Genomic DNA, 23,188 nt, shown 5'->3' on the forward strand with positions numbered 1-23,188 from the left:
TCCTGTGGGTCATGCCAGTTGGGCTGTCCACACAAAGCCCCGTGTGGGGGTAGACACCCCACAGCCTGTGACCTCTGTGCCTGACGTGGTGCCCGAGTTCCCCAGCTAGCTCCTGAGCCCACGCCGAGAGTGGCTGCTCCCTGACCAACAATGGTCTGCACAGCAGTAGAGCGGGGCTTGCTCTCTACAGCACACAGATACATTGAAGCACCGAGGACAGAGGCAAAGACCAGAGAGGGAACTTTTGCGTGGAATCCCAGGCGATCCATTCCAAGCAGGGCTCAGGGACAAAAGACACACACTGCCTGTGCGGGGGACTTTTCTACAGGGGAGGTTCTAGGGGAGGGTACAAACTCTCAACCAAGAGGGGGAAGACTGGGGAGGAGCACGAGGCAGGGTTTCCAGTACTTTAAGCAGTGAGGAAACATAGCGGGAGGGAGCAATTTAAACAAACCAATGGGGCTTCCAAGATTAGGGGATTTCTGCAGGGGATTTCCAAGCAGGGGGTTGGCACAAGCAGAGATTGACAGCTTGGCAGGGGGAAGGGGCAAAGAATATTCCACAAGAGGCAGGTACAATGTGGGATTGACAATTCAGGAGCAGGAGGCACAGAGAACATTCTATAAGAAAGGGTAGGTCTTAGGGAAGATTGACACCTGGGTAGGAGCCTACAACATAGGGGAAATAGGAGCAAACCATTTAAGAAAAAACACACCTTTGGGGAGCAGCTGCTGAGAAAGGCTGCTTAATATGTGGAGGCTGCATAGGGCAGAAGGAGCTGGTGTTGCTCCCCTGGCATGGGGAGCAGGGCTGGTGCAGCCAGGAAGGGCTTGTAGACTGGGGCTGGGGCTGGGTTGGGATGTCTGCTTGGAGGGGGAGACCTTTGAGAGGCTGGAGGTTTGTTCTTCTTCATGCTGGGTGCGTTGAACTTGTGGAGCTGGATACAACCTGATACTGTGGACTTCAGTCCGTGGATAAAGCATCAGAGCGTGTGGGAGAGTCCAGGCTCAGCCTCCTGAGCCAAGGAAGAGGGGCGTGAACTTTTCCTCTTGCTGCTTTTCCAGCTGTTTGGGGGATAAATGCAACCTTAAAGTGAGGGATTTTTCCAGGACAGCTTTCTCTAACTCCACAATGAAATTCTGCTTTCAGCCTCTGCAGGGAGCAATGCACCTTGGCTGGCTGGGCCTGGCATGTAAAGGATGGGTTTCACATGCTCGTACCAGGGCTGGACCTGCAGAGCTGTGTTTGTGCAGCTGTGCTGCTGCAAGGCCTTTCCCCCTCCCCGGGGCTCTCTTGCCCAATCCATGAAGTCCATGAGAAAGCAGATGACAAGAGTTCTTGGGAAGAGTGGGCCATGCCCACCCATGACATGTCATTCAGTTTTCTTCTGCTTCCTGCTTTCCTGCTCGGCTGTAACCATTCAGAGGTGACTTTTCCAAAGCAGAGGGCACTGGGGCACCTCTCTACAGCTGATGATCAGTGGGAAGTGAGGGCTTCAGTCCTTTAGGGGATGTTGAGAAGCACTGATGGCCCCTCAGGAAAGAATAGTCTGGTGTTGGGGTATTGCTCAGCTGGCTTTGCAGGCTTATTCTTCAGGCTCTCAGCAGTGTCCTCCAGCTGTGTGGTTTCTGGAATGGCTTTTGAGCAGTCCTGGCTCCCTCGGGCCTTAAGCCTTTGTAAGAAGCCAGGAGAGAGAAAGCAGCTTTCCTTGACACATACTCCAGAGAAAGACTGGGAAAGGAACACTCTCCTGAGGATAGGTGTCCTTTGGGTCGGGTAAAACTGGCTTAATTAGGTGAGTCCATTAAAGGAGAGGAAAATACAGGTGGTATAAGCTCTGCTGTTGCCTGATACTGCTGCTTAAATTTAGGGAAATTGAGCCTTTACGATTTTTATCCTCCCCTCTTTAGTCTTTCCTTTCCTTATATAGCACAAGACAGCAGGCTGTATGGTTTCCATCCTACATGCATATTATGCTTGTCTTACAGGTTTGCAAACCCCACTGCTACATTATTGAACCCAGACAAGGAGTGATTCCCGCTAGGGGCAAGATTCCTGTGACTATCACAGCAACCCTGGATGACATTGGGATTTTTGCTGACACTATTCAGCTGTTCATTGAGAACAGCCTTTGGACTGGATTTGTGTTGGTGGCTGTGGGCACTGGCACCACAATTATGATAGACAAACCATTCGCCCCAGAGCTCAGCTTGGGAGACCAATTCAGGTAGGAGATCGCCCCAGCTCTCCTTCTGTCTCAACAAGGAGCAGTTTTGCTGTAGTTCTTCAAGAAAAAACCTTCTTCAGTGTTCAAAGCCCTGACTCCTTCCCTGAAGGCAGAGATTCCTTTAGAAACCTGTGATGGCCACTTGAGAGTTGTTAGATACCCTCAAAAGCCACTGAAAGGGAAACCAGTTGCTAAATGGCCACTGAATTGTCTTGATTCCTAACACATTTATGTCCTGACTTGATCAAGGAATGCTCTCGCAGGCTTCCTCAGAACATGAGGTTCCCAAAATGGCGGCCGGATGAGGCGGTCCCTCGGTGTGGCTGAGGGACTGAGGGAAGATGGCATCACACCCTTCCCTTCCAAAATGGTGCCTCCCAGGCAAGCAGGGGCCCCGGGAGCAAAGAGACAGGAGGGTGACAACCCCCACCAGGAAGGCAGGAGCCCACAGAGCACTTCCAGAGGCAGATGGAAACTTGCTGGTTTGTGTGGGCTCAGCAGCGCCGCTGCCGCCACTTGCTCCTGCTGTTCGTGGGCTCTGCTGCTGCCCTGCTCTGCCCAGCACCTCGCTCGGCACAGATTGCAAAGTTCACTTTGAAACAGTTTCTAATTGCAAATGGCTACAAGTGCAAAAGTTTCTACAAATGGCTACCAGTCAAAACCAAAGGTGCTGCGAACAGGAGAGGCCCTGCTCCCCTGCTTTCCTGTCCTGGAGCTGGCAGACGATTTTTACCAGCTTGCTGGGATCATCCAGAAAGTGCCTCCGAGCTGGCTTTTAGAAATGCCTGCAATCATACCCCCACACACAAGGTCCCAAAGTGCAGGATCTCAAAGATTGAGCAAAACTTTTGGGCACAGATAGATACAAAATACTGGAACAGTATGAATCACCCCAGAACAAACAGTTTGCAGGAAAACACCAAGTCCCGTTAGCCCGGGCAGGAAAATGCTGCATTACCATTATAAGCATGTTTCTCTTTGCAATAATGACATCAGAAGGGCAGCTTATCAGACACTGTTTCTGATCCACATTAAGAGTTGGAAATTAAGACATTGTCCAAGCTATTACCACCTCAGATTGCTCATTGGGAGCAAGCTGATGACCAGGGAAATAGCTACTCCCATACTATTCTTCATCGTCTATTCTAGGCTCCTTCCCTGTATTCGTTGGTTCAAAGTAACAAACAGGGGCCACCATTTCCAACGGCTCTCCTGGAGTGTGGGACGTCACAGCCCATCTGAGGAGGAGGGCCAGAGAGTCTCAGCCCTCAGTAGCCCCAAGGCCGAAGATGATTGCCAGTGCCCCAAAAGTACCAACACCGTGTTTGGGCTGGAGCCACCGTCGATGGAGCTGCAGCCAGGCGAGTCTGTGGACATGGTGCTGCGAGGCTTCTCCCGCATCACACAGGTGAGGTTCCCACCATGGGCTGAGCCTGGGGAACCATCAGATCCCCTCCCCTGCGCTTGTTCCACAGTGCCTTGACATTTGCCTGGGAAAATGACATGGGGCCTTCCAGAAACTGGTTTAAGGTCACACGTTTCTGTGGCAGCACCAATTGCTTTCCTTGCTGGCCACCATCAGACCAGCTAAGGCTTTATTGTGATTCCACAGCTACCAAAACCCAGTGCTGTTCCCAAAGTAGGGGCGGAAGGAAATACTGCTCTTTAGGGGCAAAAAGTGTTCCATGCTTAGGCAGCAAAGAAGGGCAGAGAAATAAGTTACACTTAGACTAGGAGCCCAAAAAGAAAGTGAATTAAACAAGTGCCAAGTGATTTATCTGGGGTAAGCACGGAGTAAAACACAAGCCATGTGAAGGGAGGGAGTTTCTCACAAGTGCCTTTTGTGGTTATTGGGGTGCTGTGTTACAGACAACTGAGTGTAGAATAAATAAGCTGCATCACAGGAAGAAAAGGGGGCAGTGACTGTAGCTCTGAGGCAAGAATAGGGCTTGTGGTGGGAGGTGGGTGCTGAGCCAATGCAGGGCATTTGCTGGATGCCCTGCCACCACCCACCGGTGACAAGTGGCTCTTGCATGCAGGAGGTGCACGATTATGCGATGTGTGAAGCTGCCATTGGATCAGCCAGCAGGAGAGAGAAGATAATAGAAACAACTATTACCTGCAAGTTTGTTGACCCTTCTATAGAATTATCAGCCAGACAATTCTCTTTCCGGGTGGAGAAGGTAAGTCTCTGGATTGCATCCTGATATTTCACAGCATGGCTGAGGGTGGTGTGTGCTTGTGTTAAAGCCCCTCTTTAGCCTTCCTGAGGCACTTTGTGAAGTGAGTGAAGGTGCTTGTAGAGATGAGACTGGTATTTAACATCCCCAACATAAAATTGCAGTTACAGCTGCACTGCCAAGGGGGATCGTGGCCACTTCCAGAGAAAGGCCAGTTTCTCTGCTCACTGTAAAGGGAGGTTTATGAGGATCCTCCAGGGCACGATGATGTCTGTACACCGATGCTGTAGGGAAGTTGGGAAAAATGGAGATTCCTGTGAATTCCTCAGGCTGACAAGGAAAAAAACCCATCATCTCCTGTGTCTCTTTGCCTTTCTTTGCTGTTGGCATAGGTGCTTTATGGTATAGCTATATGGTATAGATCTGTGCATTTCCTGAAGCCTCACCTGTTTCAAAGGACCTCCAGACATCCTGCAGCTGCAGTGATGATAACACTGAGGCAGAGCAGGTGCCATTTAGTCTCTAGATTCTAACTCCAGCATCACCTTTCCCTCTCCTGCAAGTTGTCTGAAAAAGAGAAGTTGTTTTGTGATTTGGTTTCTGTAGTTTCAGGCCTCTCCTCTGGTTCCCAGGCTTCCACTGAAGTACAGAATCCCTGGAAAAGGCAGTTCAGATGTAACTAGAAGCTCTTCAGCGCTCCCTAATCCTGTCTGGGTTCTGCTTGATGTCACACACACAAACTGATTTATTGCATCCTATGGCACAGCACCTGCCTGGTACCAGTACATCCAGAGCTAGTTTCCCAAACTCTCTGGTTTCTCTACACCATGCAGCAGGCCCAGCACAATGCATAGAGAGGAAGGAGGAGCCTAGGCTGATCAGAGCTTTGAGACCAGACACTGTATCCCTGTAGCAAGGGCTGCAGGACACATGTTGCAGACAAACTGCTTTTATGAGGCTGCTAGAGCCAAGAAAGTTGTAAGAAATGTCTGTGTGTGAGTGAAGACCATCTAGTGCTGTTCTGCCCAATAGGGGGACAAAACTGGAGACAAATGGTCTGGATTCACTTTCTGCTTTAGATCTTGTTCAAGCAGCCGCCTCCTCTCAGGGGCCTATTCCCTCATCCCTACGTGAGAGTGTTTCCCTGTCCCTAGAGCATCCTGTGGGTTTCTAAACATGAAAAGCATCTGCTATAAAGAAAAATTTCCAGGAAAGATAGAAACAAATAGGAAGGGTAAATAGAGATGTACGCATTTCTGGGGCTGAAAAATGTGAGATGCAGCAGAAGCAGAAGGAGGTCTGTGGCTAGTTGAGGTTGTTTTTCCTTGTCTCCTGTTCCTATAGAAACCCAGTGATGTCCTGGCTCTGCAGTACAAGCCTTTGGCTTTAAAAAACACCTGCTCCCTGCCACTCAACCTTACATTGGACTTGAAGCAGCCCTTTCTGGTCTGTGATGTGGACCAGCAGCCCCTCCCAGATGGCCAGGTGAGCAGCCCTGGACTCCTCCAGTGGGGTCTGAAGAGGAGCAATGTGGTGGAGCCTTTCTGTGGGAAGGTTCTTGAGTCAAGAAATTTATTCTGTAGCATCAGTAGTGGGCTGGCCTGAGCTGCAGCAGCAAAGCTGCTGAAGGAATCAAAATCTTATCTGAATTGAGAAGATCCATCCTGGCTTTAAGGCACAAGGAAAAGGAGCAGGCAACTAGGTCTGGGCCAGCCATGCAGTAAAGGTGTCTCCCGGAAAGCATCCCAGCTCTCCAGCAGCCACCCCCTTGTATTGCTGCTGAGCACAGGAACAAGGGCCTGAGGGAATCCTGGACTAGACTGTGGTGCCTGCAGTCAGACCCTTGCTGTGGAGAAATGATTGATGAACCGAGGAGCCCATGCTGGGGTCACACTTCAAGCATTTACTGTTTCAAGCTGTCAGACCTTGGGACATCATCCCACAGGTGATTAATTACTGTTCATCTCCTTGCAGCCTGTGACACTCGATGTAGGGCAGACCTGTCATCTCTACATCGCATTTGACCCATCTTATGAACTGGATTTTAATAGCTGGAGGGACAAGAAGGTTCTGAAGATAAACATGGCCAACGGCCATCCTTATGTGGAGCATATCAGCCTTCAGGGAGAAGTCCACTTCCCCAATCTCCAAATCCATCCCAGCAGCCTGGAGTTTGGCTGCATCCTGGCTGGCACTGAAGAAGTGCGTTCTCTGCAGATGACCAACTGCAGCTCACTGCCTGTCCAGTACCACTGGTCATTCCCTTTGCACAGCCAGGTGAACAGGTTGAGGTATGTGCACCTTTGCCCTCTCCTTGAAGCTCTCCTTCCTGGTGTCTTGTTTGTACTTTGCAAAGAACAAAGCTTTTTGCCTAGGACCCGCCAGACTGCTTCTGACTTTTCCCTGTGCAAATAACACTGACCAGCCCCGTGGTCAAGCTGGATTCTCAAGGAATAGGTTTTCCACCAATTTTGTGAAGGAAAGCTGGGGTAAAAGCTGCTTTCTCAGACCTCTGCAGCCTGAGGCAATGTCCACCTTGATGAATGGCTCCTAGTCCCAGCTCTCAGAGTGCTGCTGGAGGCCCTTTTGGTCCCTCTGCTTTGAGATGGGTCCTCTCTGCAGGAGCTGCTCTCTGCTTGTTGCATTCCTCCCTTGCATTGTGCTGGAGGATGCCCAGAAAGTCCCAACACCAGAGAAAGGGCTACTTAGTACCTGGGCTGGTGGTGAACACCTTGTTCACCTTCCCTTTCCTTCTTTTCTTACACAACTCCTTTAGTGCCAGGACAGTTTCTTTCTCAAGGCTCAGCTTTCAGTGGATACCTTGGATTCTTCACTCCCTTTTCTTGTGACGCTTGTTACTCATTTTGACTTTTCCCCACTGGAACATGTCTCTTATGGGTTCTGTACTGCTTGACAACAGGACTTGTTCATCACATCATCTCCTATCCCTGCCTCCCAGAAAGTTTCTACTTCAGAGTGAAAAATGTCATTGTTGGGCACCATCGTCCTGGGAAGTTGCCTCAAACCATTCATTAAAACTAAAGACAGTGGAACAGGTGATTAGACATCTCTTGGGGGTTATTATGAGAGAGCCACTCATCCAGAAGTGAAACCCAGCCTTAGATAACAAGCTACAAAGCTAAAGACTGATTCTTTGGGGAGCAGGTCATTATAGGCACTGAATTCCTGTCTGGGAATGGAGCATCCAGGTTGTGTTTGACTGTTGGGAGCACTTGCAGCTCAGCAGAGTGACAGGCAGGCATGGCTCTACTGTGTCCCTCACGTGGCACTAGAAATACAAGCAGAGTTACCCTGAGCACCTGCATGGGGAATGTGACCTGAGTCACCTGGGAGTGTTGGAAAATGTCAACCAATCTCCGAAGACTGTCAGGGAAACATTCCTGATAAATACCTGGTAGAGCTGCAGAGTTTCTAGCGTTGGGCACTGGGAGGGCTGTGCTGGCTCATCACTGGCCGGGTGTGCCCCTTGGTGACTCAAATCTCACCTTTTTGCTTGCCTTCTCTGTCTTTTCCTCTCCCACTGTGCTTTTTGCATCCCCACAAGGTTTTAATCCCTGTCCTCTGTAGTCCCTCGATGCAAGCAGTTGCAGCTGCCTGCACCAGTGCTACTTCAGTGCCATCATCGCTGGGCTGCCTTTAGAACAGACCTGCTCCAGCCTGGATTAAGAAGGGCTGGATCAAACCATTTCTCAGTTCAAGGCACCAGCACCCACCCAGCAGCTGCATCCTGACCAGGAGCTACTCGTGCAGGTGTCCCTTCCTCCCACAGCAGGTCCCTGTTCATAGTTATGTTATTTTCCAGGTATGAGCATTACCCAACTAAGTTCAAACCCCAGCCACCAAAGGAGAAGAGAACGAGTTTGGATGACTCGGCGTTTCAAATGAGACGCTTCAAGATTAGAAATGGGGAGGACCCAGCCACAGCCCTGAGAGAATCGTGGGATCCTGCCCAGTCTTTAGGAGCAGAGGTAGATTTTCTTGTACACTACTGCTTGTGTTGCCTCCCCACCTTACCACCAACAAGCAATGCTCTTGCTGACCTCCCTTTTTGCTGCCCTGCTGTCCTGTGCCTTGAGAATGGGCTGGGCAGCAGAGCCAGTGGTTGGACATGAGGTGTGTGGGAGGGAGAAATAGGAGAGTTTTCCTTGGAGAAGACTGCTGAGATCCTGCAGACCTGTGCTGAGTGTGGGATTTTTTTGCCATGTTTTCTTCACAATGTAAGATGAGGCTTTTATCTGCATCATGATGACAAGACCTCCAGCTTCCTTCCCAGAGCAAGCTGTGATGAGTCCTGATCTCCATGTAGCCTCTTCCCAACCCAGCCAGACCACCTGTTTCCAGGTGTCTGCTTTCACCTGACAGCTGGTATTGCAGTGGTGGCCCTGAAGCTGTCTTACAAACGGAGACTTTGCAAAGTGGCTGTCTCTTCCTCCTAGCATAGAAAATGGCTTGTTTTTCAGGTGCCGCCACATACTTGTGAAAAGTATTACGTCCCACTAGGTTTGGGGGGATTCAGGTTATCCGCGGATGTACCACAGAGTCCCCTCGAAGTGGAGAAGGTAAGAGGGAATCTCTCTCTTCCACATTTTCAGTGTGGCAAGCAGGGCTGTAGCTCCCAGTCCCATTGGTGGCCCTCAGCATTGCACACAGAGGGGCCTCACATCCCTCCAGACCCATCACAAAGCGCTGCTGAAACAACTGGTTGTTGGAAAGGCTGTGCAGGACATGTAGGGCTGCCCAAGGATGCTGTGCAGCACCTATGGAGGGCATTGCTCCCCCTGGACCTCATCAGGTGGTCCATAGGAAATTTTTGCAGGAGCTTTTGCTGTAGCACCTTGAGAATGCAGCATATATGTCAGAGAGCGAGGGGAAAAGCCTCAGGAGTCAGATGATCTGGGCTGGAGTCCTTCGCTGACATCCCTGAGCTCCAAGAGCTCTCACTTTGAGTCTCTTCCTTTTCTAAAAGCAGTAAGAAATGCTTTCTAAAGGCAAGCTGGGCATCCGAGAGAGTTTCTACTGCCAGGAGACATCCCAGTTCATTTGAATGTACTGGATTAATGAATGCATTGATCTGTGAGTGTGGAAGAAGATTTTCCCCATGGTCCCTCCATTGGTCAGTGGCATGGATGCAGGATGACATCAGGGTGATTCTGGCTGTGTTTGAGGAATAGGCCCCTCTGGCTATAGCTGCAGTTTGCTCCAAGATGCTCTTCTGCATCCATTTCCACACTCAACCTCTCAATCTCTCCTGTCCTCCAGATTTTCAGTATCCTGCCACAGTCGGGCGTGCTGCAGCCAGGAGAGAGACAGCAAGTCTCCTTCACCTTCTCTGGCCACCCCAACACCACTGCTAGTGTCACAGCACTGTGCCACGTGGAGGGAGGCCCCACCTACGAGGTGGAGCTGACTGGGGAGGCCTCACACCTCAGCTACTCCCTAAGCCAGCGGGAGATCAACTGCGGCTTTCAGGTACCACACATGTGCCCTGGCACAGCTCCCTGCCTTGGAACCACGGCCAGCGGGTTCCTGCCCACCTCAGTCCAGGGCTTTCTTCCCTTCCAGCCCCTTTGTTGGCTCTGGGGCTTGGAAGTACAACCTTTGAGGGACACATCCGGCACCCAAGCTGGTTTAATATGGCCATCTCCAAGCCTCTCTAAGATGTTGGGAATGCCTCTTTTTCAGGGTACCTAACACTGCCTCTTGCAGCAAGCGGGGTCCCAGTGGGGATCCTCTGAGGGGCATGTCCCTGCGACATCCCTTTACTGATCCACTCCTAAAGCCTGACCTCCAAGGAAATGCTCTTGTCTAAAGCTCTTGCTTGATCCACACATTAATTAAGGGAAGAAGTTATGCTTTCAGTCACTATAGTTGGAGAGACTGTCTCAGAATAATCCTCACTTCACTCTTTTTCAGTTGAAAACCCCCAGATATTTCCAGCTGCTGGCTCTGTCTGTGTTGCCCTGTGACTCCCTTGTTGTGTGTATGTTGCTTGCCAATACTTAAATGCAGGTGCCTTTTCTTCTGAGACGCCTCAGTGTTGTCTCTGCTTCTCCTGGCTGTTGGTGACCCCTCAGAGTGCAGAGGGCCTGTGTCCCCTGGTTCATTTATTACTGGCCCTCACATGGTTGTTAGCACACCTCTGTGTGCTGCCAGAGCTCCTTGGTCCTGTGCAGGTGCCCTGTGCCTGGGGGTTCCTTAGGTTCCCAGGTGCCCGTATCTGCTCCCTGGTCCCTGCTCCCATGATGGGTGTGCTTTCAACCCCGGGAGAGAGGAAGGAGACTCCCAGCAGCAGGCCTGGGTCTGTAACTTCCCGCTCCTATGCCTTCTCTCCAGATGTTTAATAACCTTCATCACAGCACAGTCACCCTGGCGAACACTGGCAAGATTGAATTCAACTGGGTGCTAAACCTTAGCATTGCAGAGCAACATCTGCCTGGCGTGTTTGTGGTCAACCCCACCATTGTAAGTAGCACAAGCGACTGACCCCAGCCCTGTGTCAGGTGGCCCAGGAGAGTGTTAAAGGGGAAAAAAAAGGGAAGGAGGGAAGGGGGGGGAAAAGTCAGAGGGGAAAACCCCAAACCCAGCCATTAGAGAGAGAGGGCTGTAAGTAATTTCTGCTGGGGGCAGAGAAGCAAGTGTTCTCCTGATAGACTCCCTCGTGGCCTTGGCTGGTGGGTGGGTGGCTCTGCTGTCACAGGGCAGACACCAGTGGGAGGCACAAGTGTGCTGGTCACTTGAAGCAGTGCGCTTCACTGGGTTCCTCTGAGAAAGGCCTGTGCTTTTGGAGCCCAGAGCATGCTTGCTAAAAACAAAAACTGGCTGAGAAAACAGGCAAAGGATGGGTCTTGGCATGGAAATCTGAGGGAAGGTTTCTTGGGTCTTGAAGGCAGTCCAAGGACAAAGACAAAACTGGGTTGAGGGCACAGGGTTAAATATGGGATGAAAGAGGTGGGTCTGAGGGTCAAGGTCCAATGGGGACAGGCAGAAGTGGTGCAGAGGAGGGGCAGCCAACCAGGGGAAACAATAGGATAAGAGGGGTGGAGCAATATGGCAAAACATAGCCAATGTTCATCAAGGAAATGAAGAACATTCCAGAAAGGGTACATACAAGGTGAACAAGGGCAGAACAGGGATGGAACAACTGTACCAACCAATAGAACTGAAGACATTAACATGTGCCTGCAAAGGCCAATGGGAGGGAGGCACTTTCCAGCCCAACCTTGAGGGGCGTTTCTCCTTGCCTGCTTCTGCTTCTCCTGGTCTGAAGTGTTACAGTCCCAGTAGCAGAGTGGTTGTCCTTCACAGTTAGTGTCTTGTGCTGCTGTAAGGGGAACAGAGGAGAATTCTAATTGCTAGATTTCTCAGATGAAAGTAAATTGCAAACAAAGCAAGTATTATATCTGAAAAGTCTTTCTTAAGAAAGAAAGAAAGGGGGTGGTCCCAATCAAACCAAAAACGGCAGGGAAAAATTGGCAGTGCTTGACTGCTTTTATATGCTAAGATTCCTCCCATAACCCAGCCCTTTTAGGAAGACTATTGGTCAGATGGGTAACATTTTCCTGGGCTTTGAGATCTGCCCACCTCCAAGGGGGAAGTCTCTTGCAGCCCCCCAGAGACGGAGCCTGCCTGCATTTTCTCCTCGCAACCTCCTTCACGCGTGGGGTGTGTTAAGGGTCCCAGCATGTGTACAGCCCCTGTAGTAATTTTTCACCCCATATCAGGAAGTGGATCTATAACATATGTTGTGGCATAAATAAAAATTTACTTGGTTCCTCACAGTTCCTCTGGGGACCCTGACAGCTTGGATCTCAGGTTGTGCTGGCACCAGAGTGTTTCTGAGGGTCACCTTAGCCAGGCTGTGTGATCACACAGGACATAGTCCTTGGCCCTGCCTCCTCCCTGCCAGTGCTAAGCACCACTTCCATATCCCTTACTAGGCTTGCTGCTCCCTGCCTCCTCCAGCTTTCATGCTGTACTGCGGCTTTGTGGGGCAGTGAGGGGGCCAGGGAGCAGCAGGCCTGGGAGAGCAAGGAGAAAAATTAACAGCATCCCACCACTGACCAAGCTGCTCAGTCCTGCCTGGATGTCTTTGAGCCAAAGCAGCAATCCTGCCTTTGTCCCTCCTTGCAGTGGGAAGAGGAAGCCGATTGGCTTTCCCATTTCTTCATGCCTGTCTCCTATAAGGGATGCGAGGAGCTGCTGGCCCTGCTGAGTGCAGGGACTTCTCTTCCACAGCAGTAGCAAAAGAAATTTTTTGTTGAGGCTCTTGCTGGCAGACGACAAACCCCGTTAGCAGCACAGCTGTGCTCACATCCGGCTGTGCTGGGGCTGCAGCCTTAGGAGCCCTTGGGGAAGCACACTGCACCCTGGGGTCAGAGTCTCCACCTTTTGGGCACAAGGAATGTAGAAGATGTGAGAAGCAAAGCCCACTCCTCAGTTAAAATTTAAAGAAAATTTAGTAAGAGACAGCAGAGGACAGAGTCAATAAAGCAAAAGTAACAGCACTGGGTGCTTGGCTTGGGTGCTTAGCTGCAGCCAGAGGCACACCAGTCAACACATCAACACCCCTGATAAACCCTGGGTATTGCATCAGCCTCATAGGTATTTACAAATGGTTATTCGTATTGAAATATTTTAACGGAGTTCTTCCTCCATCCCGCCTTTTTGGAGCATGTGCAGTTGTCCTAGTCCTGGTCATTTGTCACTTTTCAGCACATTCAACACGTTTCCATTCCTTCGTTGGTTAAATGTTAATATTGCATTAACTCTACACCAACATTGCATCACAACACAACCTTCGCATTAGAAGAACTTTAGCAAAACTCTTTTACGAAAGCCAACATTTATAAAATGTTGGTGTGTATTGTTTTATCTTGCTTTATCTCTGTTTCCCCACATGTTGTAATGGTTTAATCCGTTGTTATATCCCCCTGTTGTTTGTAGTTCCAGTTACCCTAACTCCCACCTTCGCCCTGTCAATCAGCCCTTGCCCCGTCCCAGTTTCCAGACTGTTCACCCTCTCTGTCCGCCTAATCCCCTCCCAAGCAGTTGTCAGTCCGTCCTAGCTCCTCCTATTCTTCTAGAGAGTTCAGTGTCAATCATTCCCCCTTTGGTATGTCATTTGATGTTAGGTACGATTCCCCGCCTAGGTTTCCCCCTATTGGTTAATTGTATATGAAGCCCCCCCCCCTTTGTGTTACGCCCCTACGTTGTTCTGATTGGTTATCAGATTGTAGGGAGGTCCCCTATTTAAGTTGCTGGAAGGCTGAGATCTGTGCTTTTTGTGGTATCCTCCTTTGGCCTCCAGTTGTCTCCTGTTCGTGGACCCACAAAAGGACTCCTCCGAATCCTTTGCGTTTTCCCGGACATGAGATTGGCTGGAAGGGTTCTGAGCCCTAGCTGTATTCTTGGTTCTTTATATCCAGCACACGGCCCACTCTCGGTGTCAGCAGAGCTACCTGGGCGTGCCAGAGCAGAGTGGAGCAGGCGGCCATGTCAATAAAACACATAGTATTTACTCTAATAATTGCCAAAGCCAACACTGTAATAGATTTATCACAAAGTGATGTGGTCTGATGGTTTCTTCTAGATGAGAACCTGTCCTTTCAGCCTGTCTGTCCCCTGAGCCATCCCCCATCAGACTCTCTGATGCATTCTCTCCCTCTTTTCCCATCCCTGCAGGGTTCCATTGCACCTGGTGGGAAGCAAGTGCTGAAATTCTCTTACATGCCAGCAGTACCAGGAGCCTTCAGCAGGACTTTCCAGCTTAAAGTGGGTCACCTAGATCCAGAAAATATCTGCCTGAAAGGAGAAACATTCTTTCCCATGATCAGTGTCAATCTGCCCTGGAACATCGAAGGTGGGCACTGCCTGTCTCCCCCTAGGAAGGGCCCCTCTGGTTTTGTTCCCTGCCATATGCCATAGGGTAGCTTATGCCCACCTCCACCAAGCCTGAGGTTTGCAGGACTCCCAGACCAACTCAAGCCCTCTGGTTGCTTCATGGGTCTTGAGCAGAGGATCCCATGTGGGCTTTGCCCCAGGAACTGTCCTGCAGAGCTTGCCAGCACATTTGGCAGGGTCCTGAAGGATGATGGCTAGACTGAAAGGCTTGGGAAAGCTGTAAGAGAGGCTGGCAGGGCTTCTGACAGGGTTGGATTTGTGTGACATTGCAGGCAATGAGATGCTCCTCTGTGGGGAGGGACAAACGTGATGGGTGGGAGCAAAAGCAGTGAGGATTCAGAGAGGAGCAGCAGCATCCACTTTGCATCGATGTCTTGAGGGATTTCTTTCTGGAAGAAACCAGTGTTGGGAGGCAGGGACTTCCCAGCTTCAGTGAGATTGGCACTTTCCTCACACTTCTCTTTGTGGACGTTTTCTTCCTTCAGGAAATGAAAAGTATGAGAAGCTCATAAAACCCCTGCAACAATACAGTCAGGGGAATAAATCAGTTGAGCCAAAGAAGACTCAGAGCCTGAGGACTCAGACCCCAAGGACACAGACCTTGAAGATGCAGAACGTGAAGCCCCGCGTGCCTGACTCTGGCATTGTAGTAAGAGCAGCTGCAGCCCCGTTTGGCACATGCCACCCTCTCTATGGCACCTGAGCCCCTTGCAGCCCACAGCAGCGTCCTGGTGCCCTGATGGCACCTGGGACCTCCCTGCCCACTTGCAACCATGTGTCACCTCAGCATTGCCCCTAGGACTTCCACTCTGGTCATGCTCTCCTCTGGGGTTGCACCAGCTTCCTGGCTACCCCAGGGAGAGATCCTGAAGGCCATGCTCAAGGGATGGAGCTGATGGTGCGTTGAAGGAGATTCAGGTCATTGCTGGGGAGTTGGTTGGTCCCAGTCCAAGCCCTGCTAGACTTGCAGAGCTGAGCAGCAGCTGCTTGATTGCGCCCTGGGACTGTGCTGGTGGTGCTCATCTCCAAGAGGCACCAGCTTGGTCCCGGTTCCCTTTCAAGACAGCTTTTGTCCAAGGTGCCTTGGTAGTGGCTGGGGGCAGGCAAGTATCAGGAGCTCTGGAAGGTTCCTGGCTTGTCTGTCTGCCTGGCCAGATCAGGCAGACTTGGCTAACAGTGGCTGGGCAGGCGAAGATGCTGGAGTTACTTGCATGGAGATGAGGTCCTGGCTGAGAAAGCAGGAGGTGTCACAGACACTGAGCAGGCAGACAGGAGGACCCCACATCCCCTCTCAACAAGAGCAGAGTGGGATCCTTTCTCACATGCAAACCTTGGGAAAGACCTTTGCTAACCAGGCACTCTCTTCCCTTTCTTCAGCCAGACACTCAGCTGCAGATAGAGACGGTGATGATGCTGATAGAGAAGGCTGCTCTGGAGCTGCAGGAAAAGCTCACATCCCAGCCTCCAAATAGTTTACCTGACAAAGAGCTGTGCCAGAGCCTTGTCAAGTGAGTAGGAACTCCCATCCCCATCTCCAGGTGCCCCGTGGGGAACACCCAGCCATGTCTTCCTGTCCTGAGAGCTCCTTGTGTCTGCTGAGCTGGGAATAACCTGGACTTCAGAAAGGGTGTGGTCCTGGCGGCTGTGACACTCATGTGAGCAGTGGAGTGTCCTCCCTTCCCCAGCACCACGCTGAGCTTTGGGCTGCTCAGCTCCCCAGAGGTGTGGGGTTCTGTTCCTAGAGCTGAGGACAGTGCAGACCTTCAAGTCCTTCCAGACAGCATAAATTCTGTCCCTGCTGGCTAGCTCTGAAAGAGACAATTCCCAGCTGATGTCCTGGTTCCAACTAACAGAGCACACTAAATAAAAGGAGAAGGGAACTGCACATGCCAGCAAACCCTTTAAAACCCAAAATCAGGTGGCGTGAATCCTGGTGGGTTGGCAGGGCTTATCTAGGTCATTTGGTCTGTCCCTTTACACCATCGTGATGCAACACAAGTACAGGGTGCTTCAATTCAGGAAGAAGATGCTCTGCAGAACAGATCGTGTGATCTGGTTGCAGAGCAATGAAGATTTCCTGTGCAGGCAAATCTTATTCCTAGGCCCCAAAGCAATTTCAGGCTCAGGCCATACACCAGGCTAAGCAGTTTCATTGAGACCAGTGGAGGTCCAGTGTCCTCACCTATACTGGCTTTTCACGGCAGAGGAGGTGTGGCCAGTGTCCATTTAAAACTAATTTCATTTTCAGGTACCATTAGTAGCTGATAAAACCTAGGACCTATACTCCTGACTTCCCAAAGTCATTGCCAGGTGGTCAGGCCATGGGTTTCATGGGCTTGAGCTGAGTTTTTACAGCAGCGAATCAAGAACTAGCCACTTGATTTGTATCCTCCATCCACCTGGACATGTAGCCAGGCTGTGGTTTAAGGACTGTCCTTACTCCTCCTTGCAGAGTTGAGCTGCCCGAGTACGTCCTGGACATGGGCACTGTAAGAAAGGGTTACACTGAGAGGCGCACTCTGATGATCACCAACCCTGGGCGGATGCCGGTGTCCTTCCAGGTCGATGTATCTGCCCTGCAGGGCACAGGTAAGCAGTGCTGGAGACACTTGCTGTGGGCTTGAGAGAAGTGTCTCAGACAGATTAGCTTAAGCCACTGAATTTGGGGAGGTTTTTGAGCTTTTTCTTCTCAATGCCCCTGCTGGGAGCTTTCGAGGCAGAATTCTCCTGGGCAGCCATGCCCAGGGCACCTGGGCTGTCTGTGACTGCCCTAACGCTTCAGTGCAGAGGCCAGATGGGCTCATCACCCATGTCACCTCTCAGCATCTTCTGCCCTTGGCTCCCACGAGCATCAAGTCTCTCTGGGCGCTCTGTGGGCTTGTTTTGCAAAGCAGCGGGGTCTGCTGTGTTTTGGAAGTGCTTTGGTTGGAGTTGACACTGTCACAGCACTTGTAGTCAGCCCTTATTGAGGAAACAGCCTGTGACATCCTCTGGTGGATCAAAAGAGGTTTCCAAAAGAGGCCTTGAGGCAAGGCTGTGCTTCCATCACACAGTGGCTCACTGTGTTTGAGGCGTGTTCAGGTGCACTCTTTAAGTTTTTGTCCAGGTCACAGCATGGCATAGGGTTTTTCCTTTCAGCCAGTACACCTGTAAGGCCTTAACGTGCTTATGATGCATTTCATGTTTCTTGTGTATCTCAGCTGCTTTGTTTTCATCTGTTCAAGGTTTCAGAGTGAATCTGGACCAGATACAGAGCCTGCCTCACAGACACACCATAATGCTTGAAGTGTGCTTTGAAAGTGCCCACCGGTCACGGGGTGACGTGGATGTGCTGCTGCCCATAGAGGTACCACAGCTCTTGGGGCAGGCAGCAGGCTGGGCACAGCAGCAGATGTCACCTGCACCCTCCACTGACTTCTCTGTCCTTCTGCAGGTGGCAAAAGGCCCCACGTATAACATCCGCCTCCGTGCCACTGTGTTGGAACTGTCGCTGCACCTCTCCAAGAACACAGTGCAGTTCTCTGATACCCTCGTTGGGCAGTGCCAGACTGAGACAGTCCGGCTCTACAACTGGTTCCAAGTACCCTGCAAATGGTTCATTACTGCCATCAAGCCTGTCATGAAGGTAAAGCACATGCGACATTGAACTTCCAATGTCTTGGTTGGATTTTCTTTGTGTTTCTTGCCCTTTCTGGGCTCCTGTGGCTGTCTGAGCACTTGGGTCTGCAGTGTGTTTGAGGAAGCTTCTGAGGGTCTGGATCAAGACTGGTTTACCTGGACCTGTTCCATTAGCTGATGCTTTGCTTCTCTGCCATCTTCACCCATTCCTCCTCCTCTCAGGACAGTAGCTCCCTATCTGCCTGCCCTGTCTACAGGTTTTCCCTCCAGCTCCAGGCTATGGGGACCACACTTGGTTTGGCTGTGGGTGCTCTCAGCACTGTATCAGTGTCTCAGAGCAGTACAGGAACTGAGGCTCTGCCCTCACAGACCGAGGAGACCTTACAAGATTGGTTTCTGTGCCCAGGACAATCAACGCAAATACAGGACACCAGCCGTGCGTCAGAAGCAGCAGGCGCTGGAGGATGAGCCCTGTCCCTTTGAAGTGACGCCCTCCAAAGGAATCCTCGATCCAGGAAGGTGGCAGAACTTGCAAATCCAGTTTACACCCAAGGAGGAGGTGAGATTGGCAGGTGTCAGCCCAGGAGGCCTGTCAGGGCTACCTGGAAATGAGGGCCTGGTGCAGAGAGTGTGATACGAGCTCTGCCTTCACAGGGAGCTTTCTGCAAGCCCTGTTCTCAGCGTGGTTCAGTTCACCCCACAGAGCACTCTGGTGAGATGTGCTTTGAAATGCCCACAGGGAGCTTGCACAGAGAGAGAGCATCAGGGCTCTGTGGCTGCCTCCAGGCACATGGGGGGATGTGCCCAACTCCCCTCAGCCTCCCCCTTGCCTGGCTGTATTTGCAGCTGCAACACTTGGTGCAGAGCAGCTGCACGCTTGCAGAGGATAATCCTGGAATGGCCAGTCTAGGCTCATCCTGCTGCAGAACTGACCGACAAAACAGCCACCAGACACCTTCCTGGGTATGGCAGGCCAGTCACCTGTAGTGATGTGCTGCCAGCAGTTCCTGAGGCTCTGGCCTGCCTGCACATTCCCATGCAGCTGGGCATTCAACTTAAAGGATGGAACATTCCCAAAAGTAGTTTGCCTGTGCCTGCTGGCTCTTGGAAACTGACAGTGTGTACCAGTATGGACACAAGTGCTTCTGTGCCCACGAACAGTCCCAGGGATCTTTTAGCTGCTTGAGAGATGTAACCATCTTGTGTCTGGCTTTGACCAGAGCCAAACACTGAGTAGAGAAGATGACCCTTATTTCTAGCCAGCGAGAGCTCATTTGCCTCTCTCCTGGAGCTGGCGTTTGCCTGATGCAGCAGTGCCAGGACTGTGTCTGGACACTGTAACCCCGAGGGCCCTTGTCATGAGCACTGCACTCCTGCATGACTAGGTGAAAACGCCTGACAGTCCATTGTACATCCATCTGATACCCAAATACCCAGTTAGAGTGCACACCAGGGTTCATTCAATTATTCAGACCCAGGACACAGATGCTGTAGTATCTAGCATAAGTAAACATCTGGTTTCCATTCATCTTGGAGGGACTGATAACACCCTGACCTTGGGGTAAGCATTGTATTTGGGGCCCTGTCACCTGGGACTCCATGGATGAGTAGTCTGCACTTTTCTCTTTTCAGAGGTCTTACAAGAATGAGCTGAAGCTTAACGTTTGTGGGAGCAGCAATTACTTAAAGCTGCACCTCTCAGGACAAGGTCTGGAGCCACGGTTGGAGTTCAACCCCCCAGCACTGAAGATGGGATGGGTGCTGGTGGACAGCGATGGGGTGGACGCCACGGTGGCGGTGAAGAACCCATGCAACTTCCCTGTTGAGTTTTACTCACTGGATTTTGATGAGCAGTGTCTTGAGGAGGAGAAGGTGAGAAGGCAGGTCTGGTCTCCGTGTACATGCTGCCCGAGCTTCACAGCACTCCAGCATTCCCAGGCTTGTGCCAGGGAGATGGAGGCAATCCCCAGGGAAAAGCTAACTCTGCTGATGTGCTGTGGGAGGACTTAAATAGTTTGTGTTGTTGGGAGGAAGGGAGGAGACAGAAAATGGGTTTGTTAAGTGCGTGTGATGAGAGGTGAGAAAAGGAATCTTGTGTATGGTTTCTCTTCCCTGCGTGCACAGATCCTGCGGATGGCACTGGGGTCTGAGTACCAAAAGAACTTTCTGATGCCTCCACGCGCCGGGAGTGGGACGCTGCCCCCAGAGGTGCTGGAGGACTATGAAGCACAGAAGCGGCTGAAGGCTCAACAGGGAGAGCTCAAGGCCGTGGCAGAGGCCACGGCTGAGGCTGAGGCTGAGGCCATGGGCAAGGCAGCATCAGGTCAGAAAAACAGTGAGGGTTTGGTGGTGTCTGTCTTGACTGTGGTCACAGCAGAGAGTCCAGCCATACACCCTGAAGTCTCTGTCACCTTGTTCTCCAGGGAAAGCCCATGCTTTTAGCAGCTGTCTGTTCCCCAGCTTGGTGGAGGAACTCTTGGGTGAAGGGCTGTGGCATCCTCTACTGTGGACGGAGCAGAGACCCTCACTGTGGAAGATGCAGGCACCCAAGAGAGGCCTCCCTGGAGAATAAGCCCTTAGATAAGAAGTTACTTACTTAGAATGACTAATACTAGAAAAATATTTTCCCCCTTTGCCAATCCCTGCTTTTTCTCTCTGTGATTCTACTGGTCCATTTTCAATGCCTTAGATAATTGGTTCTCTTTTCACCTAATATCTCTTGTAGATTGGTTAATAACAAAATCCCTTATATTATTGGTTCATTTCCAAGACACCCTCACCCTACAAAAACCTCTACTTGTACCCTGTCCAGTGGACTGCTGCCAGGAACCCTGTGTGGAAGAAATAAAGTGTCTGCGGAACCTCCGTGCAGCTTTCTCAGTTTCTCTTCTCTGCTGGCTAGGCTGAAACCTGCCTGAGACACCAGGAAAGGCTTGTTATGGCAGATCGGGGGAAAAAAAACCCCAAACCCCGACAGCTACACTCTACCAACCCTGAACGTAGCCAAAGCAAGCTCCTATCTGCCTGCCATAGACTGGGGAAATAATCAGGATATTCCCTTGTGTCCCTTAGCCACAAAGACTAGGATTGCATGAGTTCTTCAGCCAGCAGGACCAGGTCTAATATCACTGGCTCTTTTATATTTGCACTTTCCTAGCAACAAAAGAACAAGCTCATGTTGCTTTGACCAAGTCTCCTTTCCTGGGATCTGAGGAGATGGGAGGATGATGAGGATCAAAGGAAGGTGGGAAGTTGACTTTTCTCCTTGGTTTTGCACTGCAGTGTATCACGAGGCTGTCACATCCTCTCCTGAGCCCATGGTGGAAGTGACTGGGAATTCTATCTCTCGGGCTGTCATGCACCATCTGGACATCGACTCATCTTCAGAGAGGCGTGAAGCACAGCAGGACAGAGGGATTGCTGTCATTGTCCATGGGCCACCTTGGGCAGGTATGTGAGCTGCAACCCTGGGCTGCAGGGAGAGTGGCAGGCAGGAGGAACACATCCTGGTGGACCACAGTGCTTACACCAAAGTCCCCAGCTGAACAGGAGGTGGAGATGATCCTCCTGACTCTAGAATTCAGAGCTTGTACCCACTCTCCAGCTGTTTCCTTCATGGCCTCCCCTGGAGGGACACTTGCTTTCCCACTGACTTTTAACTTTGAAATCTTGTTCGAGATTTGTCCAGGGGTATGTCCCTGTAATGCCTCATATGAAAGTGTCACCAAGTAATCCTCCTCTCTCTCAGGAAAGACAGAGGTAGTGGAGGCCCTGTGTCGCTACTATGACGCTGCTCACTTGTCCATTGACACCGTGGTGAAAGAGGCCATTGCCGATGATCAGAGCCAAGCAGGGCGCTGTGCTCGGGAGCTTTGCACCAAGGCTGCCATGGAGCTGAAAGGCAAAGACAAAGGTAATGCTGGTAAGGAGAAATGCTGGACCCAGAGCCAGTGCTTGATAAACCTACTCTGGCTGTCTACTTCTGCTTACTCACAGCAGCAGTTTTTCAGTCCTTGGGTCGCTTAGGGAACATGGGTGAAATGCATCTCTAGCTTGTCTTAAAAAAAAAAAAAAAAAGAAACCAATTTTAAGAGCTCAGTCAGGAGTTCTTTTATAGCCCCCTTGCTGCCATTCTTGGCACATGTTCATTTTTCTAGGGGTGGTGAAGCACGCCTGTGTCTTTCCCAAATATTTTATATTTCCTCTAAGCTGAATTCAGCTTGCTCTTCACGGTCAGCAGGCAGAACTGCTGCCCACTTTACCGAGGAAAGAGCCTTCTGAAGTAGCTCATTAAGCACAAGAGGACTGACTAGGAGTGTAACTTTGCAAACGAGAGGAAGGGAAGGACAGCCTCCCAGAGGAATTTCCAATGAGAGACATGCTACAGATGAGCTCTTTTCTCCAGAGGTTTATCTATGCCCACTGTCAGGGTACACAGCTCGTGCATGTTGGGCTGCTCTCCATGTGCGACTGGAGACTTTAATGAAACTTACTGGGCAATTGGTACCCTGAGCTCTGCAGGGTGAGGCAGACCTGGCTCGATGCAGGGGGAAGTTTTGCATTCCTCAGTTTTGAACCTGGCTGAGCTGGGAGCTGGTAGAAGGAAGAAGAGTCTGGGTCCCAGCTGGGGTTTTCCCACAAGGAGGATTTCATTTCAGTGGAGACAGGTGATGCAAGTGGGTTAGGGCTGCAGATCTCCACATGAGAATGCAGGATGGCTGCAGTGTATGGAAAAATGGTCCTTGAGGACGAATCTTTGGCTTGATCTGTAGGGGAACTGCTGTGCAAGCAGAGTCACCTGCATGCACAGTTGTTAGGGAGGACATAAGGCTGTCTTTAAATCAGGTATGGGGTGGCATGCTTTACCATGCTGGTAGGAGAAGCGGAGAAGGAGCTGCTTCTGGGAAACAGTGCTGCCAGTGCCCAGCAGACTGGGGATAAAGTGCTATGTTTCTTCCAGGGTCTAAGGTTGTGCACATTGCAGGGAAAGGTACCTACCTAATTGATTTTCAAAGCCCCCCTGAGCTATCTGTCCCCTGTGCAGCTAAAAAGCCTCAGCTCACTGCTCAGACCAAGAACAAACAAGCCTCTGGGGAAAAAGCCAACAAGAAGAATGTCAAAGGCAAGAACCTTCCAGCACAAAAAAAGAAGGAGCCAGACAGCAAACCCAACAAAAAAGACACCAAGGTAAACAGGATCTGCCCTGCTTGATGCCTGGAACCTTTGCATTGTCGTTGAGATG

At 50.9% G+C, this 23,188-nt stretch overlaps 1 protein-coding gene across 1 annotated transcript in view; it reads left to right on the top strand.

The window, feature by feature from the left end:
- The window catches only part of LOC148222332 (axonemal central pair apparatus protein HYDIN-like), a 69,526-nt gene that overhangs the window by 26,845 nt on the left and 19,493 nt on the right, over positions 1-23,188 (top strand). The window contains exons 16-36 of the mRNA XM_088172248.1: positions 1,989-2,227; positions 3,461-3,635; positions 4,267-4,410; positions 5,752-5,892; positions 6,382-6,698; positions 8,231-8,396; positions 8,889-8,987; positions 9,688-9,897; positions 10,762-10,890; positions 14,110-14,287; positions 14,814-14,977; positions 15,706-15,836; positions 16,781-16,917; positions 17,553-17,674; positions 17,762-17,953; positions 18,353-18,505; positions 19,579-19,818; positions 20,071-20,269; positions 21,229-21,396; positions 21,695-21,859; positions 22,991-23,133. Of these exons, the coding sequence (XP_088028374.1) occupies positions 1,989-2,227; positions 3,461-3,635; positions 4,267-4,410; positions 5,752-5,892; positions 6,382-6,698; positions 8,231-8,396; positions 8,889-8,987; positions 9,688-9,897; positions 10,762-10,890; positions 14,110-14,287; positions 14,814-14,977; positions 15,706-15,836; positions 16,781-16,917; positions 17,553-17,674; positions 17,762-17,953; positions 18,353-18,505; positions 19,579-19,818; positions 20,071-20,269; positions 21,229-21,396; positions 21,695-21,859; positions 22,991-23,133 (3,612 nt within the window). The remainder of the gene's footprint in view (positions 1-1,988; positions 2,228-3,460; positions 3,636-4,266; positions 4,411-5,751; positions 5,893-6,381; positions 6,699-8,230; positions 8,397-8,888; positions 8,988-9,687; positions 9,898-10,761; positions 10,891-14,109; positions 14,288-14,813; positions 14,978-15,705; positions 15,837-16,780; positions 16,918-17,552; positions 17,675-17,761; positions 17,954-18,352; positions 18,506-19,578; positions 19,819-20,070; positions 20,270-21,228; positions 21,397-21,694; positions 21,860-22,990; positions 23,134-23,188) is intronic.

This window comes from Sturnus vulgaris, chromosome 12, assembly GCF_052056855.1.
Source record: "Sturnus vulgaris isolate bStuVul1 chromosome 12, bStuVul1.hap1, whole genome shotgun sequence".
Classification (NCBI taxonomy): Eukaryota; Metazoa; Chordata; class Aves; order Passeriformes; family Sturnidae; genus Sturnus; species Sturnus vulgaris.